The following is a 13882-nucleotide window of genomic DNA, read 5'->3' as shown; positions in this document are numbered from 1 at the left end:
GCTTGTTGACCTATTGGGGATAAATCCTGATTGGTCAGAATGTATAAGACGCTCAATGCAACCTTTTAGCCTTATTGCAAGTATCTTTGCAAGGATTTTTACATCCGTGCAAAGTAGAGAAATTGGTCTATATGATGCCGGGTCCAGTTGATCTTTTCCTTCCTTGGGGATTATGATAATTGTTGCCTCCATCATAGAGGGGGGGAGATGTCCATTAGAGAAAGCCTGATTCAACGTATTCAACAACTCAGGCAATAGTATATCGCCGTATTGTTTAAATATTTCTGTTGGAAGCCCGTCGGGACCAGGTGACTTATGGTTAGCCATCTCTGCCACCGCACCTCGAAGTTCTTCCATCGTAAGAGGGGATTCTAATTTTTTTTTCTCATTTTCTAGCAGGGTTGGGAAGGACACACCCTGGAAAAAAGCCTCCATATTATGATTCCCGCCCCTTGATTTATATAGGGTTTTGTAAAATTCATGGAAAGTATTTCTTATCTCTCTGCTTTCTGTTACAATATCGCCAGACGAGTTTCTAATAGCCCCAATACTAGAAGATGAAGAATTGGTCTGTATCAGGAGCGACAACGCTCTTCCCGCCCTTTCACGTTCACCAAATTGATTTTGTTTTTGAAAAATTTGGCGGTTCGCGGTTTTTCTTCTAATTACCATTTTATAGGCCTGTTGTTTTTCTAGCCATTCCCCTTGTCTACTTAAAGTAGGATCTATTATGTATCGTTTCTCGGCTAACATCACCGCGTTTCTCGCCTCCTCTTCCCATTGTCTAGATTTACGCTGTAGTCTTGCGACTTTTTGTATTAGCAAGCCTCTCAAGTATGCCTTCAGGGAGTCCCAGACCATGTCTACCTCTGCTGTACCGGCATTAATCTGGATGTATTCTTTCAGATTCTCCGATAGATCTTGAGATTTCCCGATCAATTCTAGCCAATAGGGGCTAATTTTCCACTCCTTCGCAGTTGGTCTTTCCCTTTTTCTAATTACTAGGTCTAATGGTGCATGGTCTGAGACCCCTCTCGGGCCATATTCTATTTCCTTTACCTTATTTATTGAGAGTGAATTGCCCAGGGCCAAATCAATCCTAGATAGTGTATTATATGAGCTAGAAAAGCACGAGTACTGACTAGTCGTTGGATGGTGGACACGCCAGACATCTTTTAACCCTGCCTCCTCCATAAACTGGACCAATCGACCTCCCCGTTCTTTCCTCAGGTCCCGCCTCGGGGGGAATCTATCAAGTACATTATCGGGGGCTTCATTGTAATCTCCCACTGCTATCAGGGGGATGTCCGGCCTGTCCATCATGAACTCGACTAATTTCTGTAAAACTGAAAGGTTGGAGGGAGGGGGGACATATATATTGGCTAATATATAATGTTCATTGTCTATTGTGCAGTCCAAAAAAATATATCGTCCCTGTTCGTCTATCCAGCTCTGTTCGCAGGAAAATAATAATCCCTTACTTACTAGAATACTGACTCCCCGTGAATACGAAGAATATACCGCATGATACCTATGCGGGAATCTGCGGACTCCTACCTGGGTCATACTATCTTTCGTCAAGTGAGTCTCTTGTAGACATAATATACCCGGTCCCCTCCCCTCCATTGAGGCCAGAATCAATGCTTTTTTTGTTGGGTCACCCATCCCTCTTATGTTCCATGACCTAATGCGCCAAGCCATATTGAGATTTCAGAAGAAAAAAAAGAACTAATAACAAAAAGAAATGCGAAGCCAAATAGCCATAGAAGTTAACAACTTGAGCATCGCTCTCCCCTTTCTCCCCTTTTATCGACCCTTGTGGGCAACATCTACTCTTTTTATTGTCCCTTTTCAGCCCTGTGAGGCTACCTGCAGTATATCTCGCCCCAAATCGACCCACCTCCCTCCCTCTTACCCCACTCCCCCCCTCCCTAGTCCCCCCCTCCCTCCCCCGTCCCCCTCCCACTTGCCCTTTGGGGCTCCCCCTAGGGGCCTCTCCTGTGACCTTCCCACTCATACCCACTCTCTGCTCCACTGTCATGTCCTCACCTTCTTATCCCTTAGTCCCCACTAAGGGTCTCCCCTCCTCTAAGCCCTCCCGGCATCCATATCTCCTTACTGCCATACTATATATGTTTAACCAGATCAAAAAAAAAAAAAAAAAAAAAAGGGGGAATAACCCCCAAACCACAAATATGTATCTCTCTTATCCAATTCTATCGTGTGTCAACCTTTACAGTGCTTCAAGGCCTAAAAAATTTGCCCCGAATTTCATATATAAAATAGCATTTATCAACTGATAATGTGTTCAGTGTAGATATTTCTATAAAAAAAAAAAAAGAGAATTTCCCCCAAATGAGAACATTCTCTTAACCAAGTCATTATTTCTACAAACCCGATACAAGATATGTTAGATATACAATTGTGCCTAAGTGTTTAAATATTAATTACTACTAAATGAATTGTTTTTGATATCTTACTATAACAGTGATATTTATAGAGTGTAGCCTTAATCCCTTAATCCCCCTCTAAGAGGGGGGGGGAAAGGAAAGAGAGAGAGAAAAAAAAAAAAAAAAAAAAGGGGGAATAACCTCCGAACCATAGACATATATCTCTCTTATCCAATTCTATCGTGTATCAACCTTTAAAATACTTCAAGGCCTAAAAAATTTGCCCCGAATTTCATATATAAAATGGCATTTATCAACTGATAATGTGTTCAGTGCAGGTACTTGTAAAAAAAAAAAAAAAAAAAAAAAAAAAAAAAAGGGGGAATAACCTCCGAACCATAGACATATATCTCTCTTATCCAATTCTATCGTGTATCAACCTTTAAAATACTTCAAGGCCTAAAAAATTTGCCCCGAATTTCATATATAAAATGGCATTTATCAACTGATAATGTGTTCAGTGCAGGTACTTGTAAAAAAAAAAAAAAAAAAAAAAAATTTCCACCAAATGTTCCGATAAGAACATTCTCTTAAACAGTTCATTATTCCTACACACCCAATAAAGAATATGTTAGATATACAGTTATGCCTAAGTGTTTAAATATTAATTACTTCTAAATTAATTGCTATAACAGTGATGTTTACAAAGTGTAACCTTAATCCCTTAATCCCCCTCTAAGAGGGGGAAAAAAAAAAAAAAAAAAAAGGGAAAAAACAAGGAGATTAACTGTCCTAATTGTAATACAGGTGGATCTTATAGATCTTTTCGGAAGTCCTCCAGCCATTTTGTTGCTTCATCCGGTGTGTTAAAGAAAAAAGTTCTGCCCAATGCTGTCACTCGTAGCCGAGCTGGGTATAATAAGGCATATTCCACTTTGTGTTGTTGCAGGCTCCGCTTGATGGACATATATTCAAACCTGCGTTTTTGAAGCTCAGGAGAAAAGTCTGGATAAAACGATACTCTCGAACCGTTATAGCTAATGTCACCCTTTTCCCTCGCTTTTTGGAGCAAAATGGTTTTGTCCAAAAAATTAAAGAGTTTGAGAATTATAGGTCTAGGCCTTCCACCTGCTTGTGGAGGTCTAGAGGGGACTCTATGTGCTCTCTCTATGGAAAAGAATGGTGAAAAGCTAGCATTGTCAAATATCTCCTTCAACCATTTTTCCATAAACTTTATTGTATCTCCCCCTTCACACCGTTCTGGAAGGCCAATTACCCGGATATTGCTCCTTCTGAGCCTATTCTCCATTTCGTCTAATTTAGATGCCTGAAGATAGACTTTTTCTTGCAGATCTCTCATTCTACTTTCCATCGGGTATACCATGTCTTCAAGGGCACTTGTTCTCTCCTCCAAGGTCACCACCCTTTCCAGGGTGGTACTCATACCCTGATGTATAAGTACAAGTTCATCCTTCAAACTTTTTAGTTGGTTGTCAAAGTTGCCCATTAATGTCTTACAATCATTCACGGCTTTGAATACATCTTTTATTGTGGGTTCCTGGTCTAGTTTAGGGTCTGTTTTTTTCCATGGGCCCAGGGATGGGCTCTTCGCTTAATACTACTTCACTTTCACTCCTCCCTACTCCCTGGCCTTTATTAGACTGATTTTTAGAGCCGCTGTTATTGGCTTGGTTTGATGTTTTAGAGGGTGCTGTTGATGTTGATCCTCCACTTCTCCTGTCTACTGACGGGACCAGTGTACCCTTAATGTGCCCTGTCGCTGTTGTCGCCCCCCCTTTACCTGGGGAGTGGGTAATGGGTTTTGGGGGATGGAAGAAACGATCCAATTTGGCCGCTGCTACTTGGCTTCCCTTCTCTTTATCTTTGTCCTTGGCAGATCTTGTCACGGGGGCCCCCTCTACGTTAGGCGCGTTTTTGGACATAGTGAACATTAGGGAGTTCTTTTGAATTAGTTTATAATAAACTGGTTAAAGATTCTATTCCCAGTTCACTCAATTTTAAGAGTCTCTCTCCTTGTCTCTTCTCCTTTCCTTTTCCTTTTCCTCTTCGCCTTTCGCTTTTCCTTTCCCGCCCAAGGTACAAAGCTATAGCCCCTATAGCCACTTTATAAGACTATGATGCCATTCAGTCAATTATTTTACAACCACCATCCGCCATAGACCAGCTCAGGATTTGCTTATTTATTGTTCGCTCTGTCCCTTTTGGAAACAGTATATGTAGATGCAAACTATTTCTGCCCAGTTGTATTGCACTTCCGTCAGTTCAAGAGCTATGCCTTCATGGTAGCCAGTTTTAATTTTTTAGGGGTTTACCAACCCCCCACAAAAGAAAAAGAGCAGAGAGAGAGAAAAAAAAAGAGGACCTAAGAGTGACTAGCTATGGAGAGAACTTTTCTCAGTTGTACACCAAGCCCTTATAACAAAACACAGTCCTGGGGAGAGGTATATATCTATAGCCTGTCCCTCACATATCTCTTGCTTGAACACTCCATAATAAGTGGCGTTTTGCCAGCGCAGAAAAATTAGAGAAAGACCAACAGTATCTTATATAATAAGTTTTTTTCTTTTTTTTTTTTTCCACTGGGCAATTAATTAAAGCAATTAATATAACTCATGAGCTCTAGTACTTCTGTACTGGGTTACTCACGCGTCCCTTTATTATTCCAGGTTCTCTCCAGCGTTTAAGTGTTGGGCAAGTTTAAATGACATGCTGATGTGGGGTTTGTTCACCAAGGGTCCCTGTGTAGCTTCTCCTCACACCAACACCAGCATCAGCTGCCCTGCTCCAGCCGAGTATATGTCTGTCCGTGTCCCCTTGAGGATAGAATGGGGGAGTGGAAGCTGCGGCGTCCGGACAGTGCGGGGAGCTCCGGCAGAACCCCCCTGTATCCGCGCCGGCTTCCCCCGACTTCCTCGGCTGGATTGTGCGCCGCACGCTGGAATGGTCACGTGGTCTCGTCAGCTGACCGCCGCCTCCCAATCGCGTCTTCTCTCGTCTTCCTTCGCTCCGGGACTTCAGGCAGTAGGCAGACCGCCACGGACCTCCAGAGAGGCGAAGGACACAGGGCTTCCCCCCAAGCAAGCTGGAACTCACGGCAAGTAGTGTTAGGCAATAGGCTCTGTATTTGGTTTAGAGGGTCACCGCAGGATCCATAAGCACCATGATCTACTTAGCATGCCAGGAGTAGAGGGGAGGGAGAACTCTCACATATCACAGTCCTCACATGTCCAGTGGCCTACTCTCACACCTGACGCCACACACCTGCATCCGGTCACGCCCCCCCTCGAAGGACAGTAAATTTGACCATTGTTTAGAAACCTTGAAGATCCTTGTCTAAGACTATCACATTAGACTGTAGAGGTGCACTAAAAGAGAAAGAGAAAGTAAAGCACAATCACAGTGAAGTACTACTGAGCAGTAAGCAGAGCTTAAACACTAAATGAAGATGGCTGCTCACATTCAGTATACAAAGTAACAACATTTTTTAAACATTAACTTACATTGATACCTTATTTAATTGTAGCACTACCCCCGAAGGAGCTGCTGGTTTGTTTTGGGTTTACGCTATGGTTGTCAACCCCTAAAGTTGTCTCAAAACCCTCCCTTGGCACAACTGGTATAATGGGAATTGTGGACCCAAGTAACTCGTTGAAGGGCACAATATCCCGTTACACTTCAACAATTTATGTAAATTAATGATTACCTTGAGTTGTATTGATCCTGCAGAATGACAGATAGACTGTACACAGATTTCAGCTTAACCAAAGTGACACTTTACTTGATAGGATACAGCCAAAGAAACAAAGGTAAAACAATAATAAACTGCTTGCTGAGCCCTGCAAGAATCAGAAACAATAATAACAAATAGGTGTAAGGTAAACTATGATGTCTATGCAGACCTGTGTAAGCACACAGCAAGGGGATTCCCTCAATAAGACATCAACACTGAAGTATCCCCTTGCCAAGCCTCACCCAGCTCTCTCTATTAACAATACTGCACAGTATAATAAAGCCGGTTACTCAATCAGAGAATATAAAATGGATATCCGTAATCTGCAATAACTAAATAGGCAGTCTTTAAGTGGTATACCTAACTAACGTGGTTTGGTTGATCAGACCAAACCTCAGTTCAAATTATCCCAAATGTCCGTGCACTGATGCGTTGGCATGCGATGGCGCGCAAGGGGTAATTTGTAATCCAATGTGGTGACAAATAAAACTGGTGGAAGAGACCCAAATAGTTGAATCACAGTGGCTAATGTGGACGATCCATCCTCCAACAACACAGTTAGTAGGTCTTGGGCTAGTGCCCGTCTCACCTAACCAGTTCAGGCCGTGTCCTTCCGTGACACTCTGTTTGCGATGTCCGATTACAGTCTTGCTAGACGACAGCCTCCGGTTCTCAGACAGGTCACAGGGATACTGGAAGCCCGTTCGATCACTCCACTAGAGGTTCTGTCTCTCCTCCTCAATGGCGCTCCGCCTGGGCGTAGGTAGGCCTCAACTCTGGCCTACTTCTGTGGGGAGACTTCCACAGGTGTCCAGAGAGAGCGCGCCAAACATGTCCTCTCCCTTAAATTACCTCCCCCAGCAGGCTGCGCGGGAGGCAAAAGCATTCTGGGATTGTACAGTTGCTCTCTGGGTAATGTAGTCTATTACAGGTTAGGGCAAATGGAGTCTCTCTTCTCCTTGTACTTAATCTCCCAACACTCTCTGCAGTACCAGGACAAAAAGTAAACAACAGGTGGCTCTAACTCATGTCAGCCACAGGAGGGAGCTGAGATCCTTGATCAGCAGATGGTAGTCATTTATATCACATTAAAAGGGTGATATCCCGCTACATAATATTAAGAAATAACATGAGTGTAGTTTTGCTTTAATGAAGAACAGATGTCTCAGGTCTACTGCACAAAAAGTGAATGTCCACGAAACCTATTTTAATATTCATTATATTTTATTTTGTTTGGTTTTGGTACAGGGGTAGATGGTGTTCCAGGAGCTAACGGGCAAAAAGGTAGGGACTTTATTCATTACTATTGTCTAGAATAACTGATGTAATAACTGAATAACTGATGTATTTATTTTCATGCCAGATGTAACACTCTCCCAATAGAAATGAGCTCCCAGTGTGGTGGAAAGTTTGAATTTACCAGGGGAACCAGGGCAAGAATGTATGTTTTACTGGACTGGTTCAATTTTGTGATATGACAAATTAATAGCTCAGCTGTTCTTTAAGAAATTACTTCTTCCTGGTAAAGGTCCCAGGTGATAATCAAACTAGCTAAATTGTCCTTTTGTTTTGAGGGGAAGCTGAACAGGCTGAAAGGCTGAAAGGCTCACAGCAGGGGCCCTTTGCATACTGGTGTGACTACGCTTCAAAGGATAGGAAGTGGCCACCTGTATATGTGAGTGAGTGATCACAAGGGAAGTTGGTATGTGTCAATTATGCAAACTCCAAATCACATCCGTTGGCACAGGGATGTGACAACAGGAGGTTACTGGGTGGGGGGGTCCTTATCGGTAATACTGAAAAGACACTTAAGTCAACCAATCGTATCCGCGGGAAACTTGAGTTTTGGAGGGAGAAAAATGCAGGCTCAGGTGTATAAAAACCAGTCAAGTCAGTTCTGACAAGAGAGCAGTGTATGATTTCCTGATGTAGACCAGTCTGGTAAAGTAATCTCTCTTTCTTCCCCCTCTCTCTCCCTCTCTCTCTCTCTCTCTCTCTCTCTCTCTCTCTCTGTCTCTTGATGATGTGATGTAATCTCCCTCCTCTCTCCCTCTCTCTCTCTCTTTCTCTCTCTCTCTCCCCCTCTCTCTCTCCCTCTCTCTCTCTGTTTCTCTCTCTACAACTTATCATTACTTATTGTTGAATCCTCGATAGCCATATTCTTATTAATATCATGTATGTTGTATCAGTATTCAGCAGTATCCTCTCTGTTTTAACAAGTGATATCCTTTATGTTATGGTTGTAAATATTGGATTAATACAAGTGTCTTCTCGGTATCAATAAATGTAATCCTTTTTCTCTTTTTCACACCCCTATCGTTTGCTTTAATTTTTATATAGACAAAAAGGTTTTTATAGCTTATATTAATTATTTACGTGTGATATTAATTTTTCTATGACACCAGTTAGGTCTGAACACAGTTTTGGACCAAACTTTGTTTGTTTTCTGTCTTAAGCCCCGTACAAACGGTCGGAATTTCCAACGGGAAAAAGTCAGTCGGAAATTCCGACTGGAAAATTGAGAACCTGCTCTCAATCTATTTCTGTCGGAATTCCCAACAGAAAAAGTCAGATGGAGCATACACACGGTCGGAATTCCCGACCAAAAGCTCCCATCTGACTTTTTCTGTCGGGAATTCCGACCGTGTGTACAGGGCTTAACAGTAGCTAAACACCATAAATAGTAGGGGGCTTTTCTCTCATTACTCGTTATTAGGGAAGTGGTGGTAAACAAAGGAGATGGGATAGTTTGAAAAAGAAAATTCTCATAATTCATTCCAGCCCCCTAAGGTGGACCTTATGCAAAAAAACAAAAACCAAAAAAATTATACCATATTGTTTAGTTTTTTTTTTCTTTCCCTGGGTTGATAGGTGTCAGGCTTTGATGGTGTTTATCCATCGTGGGACAATTTTTTTAGAATTTGTAGTAAAGGACTTCTCAAAAACTGTGTATGTTTGTTTCTTTAAACTTTATAAGAATACTATGCACCCTATTCGCCCTCTTATTGTCAAAGGAGGCTTCCAAATTTTGATAAGCCCAGATCCCGCAGACCTCCACCTTGGGTAGGTATCACATGGGTAGGTACCAGAGCATGATGGGACTGTGAGGCCTATATAAGTCAGATGCAAACCGCGCACCTGTCATTGCAGCGAGAAAAGGCGACGTGTCAACATCGGGAGAAGGCTGAAGAAGAAGACGTCACAGCACAGAAGAAGAAGAAGACGTTCAGCCCTGAAGGAGAAGGCACCGGACAGCGGGAGGAAGAACCGGGGTGCGCCGAGTCAACAGCAGAGAGCGGTGAACATAGAAGAAGACCCCCGGAGAGTGGAGAAGACCCCCCGGATATCGGAGAAGACCCCCCGGATAGCGGAAGAAGAAGCCCCCCCCTGAGAAGCACACCACCCCCCGCCGAAGACGTCGGAGGAAACCCGCCGGGGGGTGGGCGCTTTTATAAAAGCGCCCCCCCCCCTCGGCGGTGGAAGAGAACCAGACGGCGGCGAAGAAGAGCGGCCCCCACCCGAAGACGTCAAAGAAGAAGCCCCCCCTGCAGAAAGAGCTAAAGAAGACAGGGGGTGCCTCCGGAGCATGGTGGATTTTTATTTAAAATCTGGCGGGGAGTTCCCCCTCAGGATTCATAACAAACGCCGCACACGTATAGAATTGGCGGGAATCCAAGTCGGATCTCTCGTCGCTTCTATGACGCGCTTGCTGGAATGTGCTTTTACTATTCCAGCAAGCGCGAGATGTCGGCACCCTGTCGCCAAGAATCAGCGCGATGCCGTCGTGCTAAAAACACATTCTCGGCGGCAGGTACTGTACATTCACTTTAAAGTGGTTGTAAAAACTGAATGTTTTTGCATGGAGGTAAAATATCTTCATTGTGCAGCTCCCAGCCCCCCCTAATACTTACCTGAGCCTGATCTTGATCCAGCGATGTGCACGCGAGCAGCTGCTCCTCTTCCAGCTCTATGTTTCCTCATTGACTCCTGTTCCTGTCAATCACAGCCAGTGAGGAGGGAGCCGAGGGCGGGTTGAGATGCGCTCTGTGTGTCAATGCAAACACAAAGCTGGCTTGGGAGCAGGCGATCACAAATTCCCCCATAGCAAGCGGCTTGCTATAGGAGCACTAGGCAGGGAGGAGACAAGAGCGCCAGCAGAGGACCCAAGAAAAGGAGGATCAGGGTTGCTCTGTGCAAAACCATTGCACAGGGCAGGTAAGTATAACCTGTTTGTTATTTAAAAAATAAAAACAAATGTGTCACTTTAAGTATTGATAGGAGAGAGTAATATGCCATAGTGTACACAAAGAACTCTGTACCCAACTCACTAAATTCTGTCTTAACTAGGAGAGAAAGGAGACAAGGGCACTCCAGACCGAGGCTATGGTGAGTCTTGAGAATATTATTCCGGGAGACTACAAACTGTTTGGTATTCTTATCTCCATGCATATATTGCTTCACTACAAGGGCCATCCTCACCATGTGGTAAGGTGATGATATTGCCACCGATGGCTTCTTCTAGAGCAGGGGTCTCCAAACTGTGGCCCGAGGGCCAGATGTGGCCTTTTGCTAGCCTTTATCCGGCCCTTGGGGCACAATTCCATCCACTGATATGAGGCACTATCAACCCACTGGCACAAACAATGGGGCACTATATCTTCCACCGATACCAATGATGGGATACTATTCCTCCTACCAATAGGGGGAATACTCCTCCTCCTATTGACCACCAACCCTGAGGCCATATTTATGCTCACTGATGCCGGGCCCGTGACATTTTCTGCCGCTGCTGGCCACAACCCGGTCCTCCTAAAGTCTGAAGGACAATTAAAGTGGCCCTTTGTTTGAAAAGTTTGGAGATCCCTGTTCTAGAGTAAGAGGATAGAGTGGTCACCCTTGTCTGCTAGACATGTGCAGAATGAAAAAAAATTGTTTAGTTTTGTTTAGTAATTTACATAAATTTGTTTAGTTAAGTTTGTTTAATTCATTTAATTTGTTTTTGGAATTAATTGTGTTTATTTAGGTTCGAATCAATCCATTATTTACATAAATTAGTTTAGTTAAAGTCATTAAATTTGTTTTCGGAATTCGTTTCGTTTTTCCTGACTCATTTCAACCACATTTGGAAAATTCTAATTCCATTCTAAATCGAATTTATTCTATTCGAAATTTGAAGTTTGAAAGATGGTATATTCTTTCTATTTCATTCTATTTTATTGTTTTTTTCTATTCTATTCTATTATTTTCTGTTCTATTCTTTTTTTTCTATTCAAATTCAAATGTATTGTATTCGAGTTTTAGAAGATGGTTATATTGTTATGTTCTTTCTATTCTATTCTTTTTTCTATTCTATTATTTTCTATGATTTAATTTTCTATTTTATATTCAATTTTTTTCTATTCAAATTTAAATGTATTCTATTCAAAATTTGAATCCTGTAAAATGGTTACATTCTTTCTATTTTAATTTATTCTATTCTAGTGTTTTTCTCTTCTATTCTTTTATTTTCTATTCTATTCTAATCTATTCTTTTCTATTATAGTTTATTTAAAATTCGAATTTCAGTAGAAGGTTATATTCTTTCTATTTTATTCTGTTCTATTGTTTTTTTCGATTATATTGTTTTTATTTCTATTTGGATTCAAAGTTATTCTATTTGAAATGCAAATTTTAGAAGATGATTATATTCTTTCTATTTTATTCTATTCTATTTTATTCTGTTCTTTTATTCTCTATTATATTTTGTTCTGTTTTACTCTATTCTTTTCTTTTATTTTCTATTCTATTCCTTTATTTTTTATTTTATCCCTTTTTATATTTTCTTTTCAATTTTTCTTCCATTCTTTTATTTTCTATTCTGTTCTGTTTTACTCTATTCTATCAATTTTTTTTTCTATTCAATGATTTTTCATTCAATTACATTATTTTCTATTCTATGCCTTTATTTTCTATTTTATTCTCTTCTGAAATTCTAATTTGAATTCGATTTGAAAACTATCCAAATCTGATTTGAAAACGATCTGAATTTTCATTTCATTATTTCTGATTTGTTCAAATTCGTTACTATTGTAATTCGGAAATGCAGATACATTGGTGGTTCTGGCAGTTTTTCTACCCCTAGTGTGCATGGACCCATAAAAATATAAATGTAATTATGACAACAGACATGCAATGATTTGTGTATTTTATATCTTCCTGAACCTAAACCTTTAGGAGAGATGCAAAGTAAATTATAACCTGAGTCAAAATGTTATTACTGTCAGAAATCCAACGCTTTACAGTTTTTACCAGAACAAGCGGCGAGGGGAAAAACATCCGAAGGGACACTCTGGGGACAACCATATAAGAGAGGACTTCCTCTCATTTTAAATATATTTACTCGTACTTCCTGTTATGCCTCCAAGAAAGGAAATGAAGGGAAATCTCCCTGAGGAGACACATACAAAATAAAACAAAATAAGAAATGCAAGTTTTAGATACTCCCCATTCCATACTTAACTATAGAAGCTTTGGGCCAGATTCACAAAAGAGATACGATGGCGTATCTCTTGATACGCTGTCGTATCTCTGTGATCCGCCTGTCGTAACTATGCGGCCGATTCATAGAATCAGTTACGCATAGATAGCCCTAGGATGCGACAGGTGTAATTGACTTACACCATCGGATCTTAGGATGCAATTCTAGGCCGGCCGCTAGGTGGCGATTCCATTGCGGTCGGCGTAGAATATGCAAATGACTAGTTACGGCGATTCACGAACGTACGCTTTACCCGTCGCTCTAAATTTACGTAGTTTCCGTCGAGATACGCCGCGTAAAACTAAGGCTGCCCTCTAGGTGGTGTAACCCGTGTTAAGTATGGCCGTCGTTCCCGCGTCGAAATTTTAAAATTCAGGTTGTTTGCGTAAGTCGTCCGTGAATGGCGCTCTACGCCATTTACGTTAACGTCAAAACCAATGACGTCCTTGCGACGTCATTTAGCGCAATGCACGTCTGGTAATTTGAAGGACGGAGCATGCGCAGTACGTTCGGCGCGGGAACGCGCCTAATTTAAATGGTGCCCGCCCCATTTGAATTAGGCGGGCTTGCGCCGAGCGGATTTACGTTACACCGCCGCAAGTTTACAGGTAAGAGCTTTGTGAATCAGGCACTTACGCTGTAAACATGCGGTGGTGTAATGTAAATGGGATACGTTACGCCGCCGCAGCGTAACGTATTTGTACCTGAATCTGGCCCTTTGTCTTTAGGTACTTTAATAAACTGCCCACTGTATATCAGGTATTGAAAAACTCTTCATTCTCTGTCTGCCTTTTCTTACCCTAGGCCGCACTCACTCACATGATTGTATCTCTCCTGTAGCCGCACGGAACTGCAAAGAACTGCTCAACCTGGGCACTATCTTCAGTGGCTGGTACACCATATATCCTGATGGAGAGAAATCACTAACCGTTTTCTGTGACATGGATACAGAAGGAGGAGGATGGATCGTAAGTTTTTATATGGCAGAGAAACCCCATTTGACAATCAACATGTATGAGGGACATTTATCAAGCAAATCTGGGACAAATTTAGACCCAAATCAGGCTGGTCTGTTAGTAAAGTCTTTCCTATGTTTTTTTTTTTTTGTGACCCCTATGCCTCTAATCCTGGGTAGCTAACTAGAACATATTTGCATACTGTCTGTACTGACCCAGCTCCTCCCCTATGCTCTCATCTCCCTACTCCCTTTTATGTTACTACAAG

The 13882-nt window shown here is 41.9% G+C and overlaps 1 protein-coding gene across 2 annotated transcripts in view; it reads left to right on the top strand.

Moving 5' to 3' along the window:
* The window catches only part of LOC120945175 (ficolin-1-like), a 32794-nt gene that overhangs the window by 11063 nt on the left and 7849 nt on the right, over nt 1-13882 (top strand). Inside the window, exons 4-6 of one of the 2 annotated variants that reach the window (XM_040359097.1) lie at nt 7390-7425; nt 10489-10527; nt 13499-13626. In XM_040359097.1, coding sequence (XP_040215031.1) covers nt 7390-7425; nt 10489-10527; nt 13499-13626 — 203 coding nt within the window. The remainder of the gene's footprint in view (nt 1-7389; nt 7426-10488; nt 10528-13498; nt 13627-13882) is intronic. The other variant, XM_040359098.1, reaches the window with a different exon arrangement.

Source organism: Rana temporaria, chromosome 7 (assembly GCF_905171775.1).
Source record: "Rana temporaria chromosome 7, aRanTem1.1, whole genome shotgun sequence".
Classification (NCBI taxonomy): Eukaryota; Metazoa; Chordata; class Amphibia; order Anura; family Ranidae; genus Rana; species Rana temporaria.
Note: the sequence above shows the minus strand (reverse complement) of the source record. Positions and strands in the feature narration are given on the sequence as shown.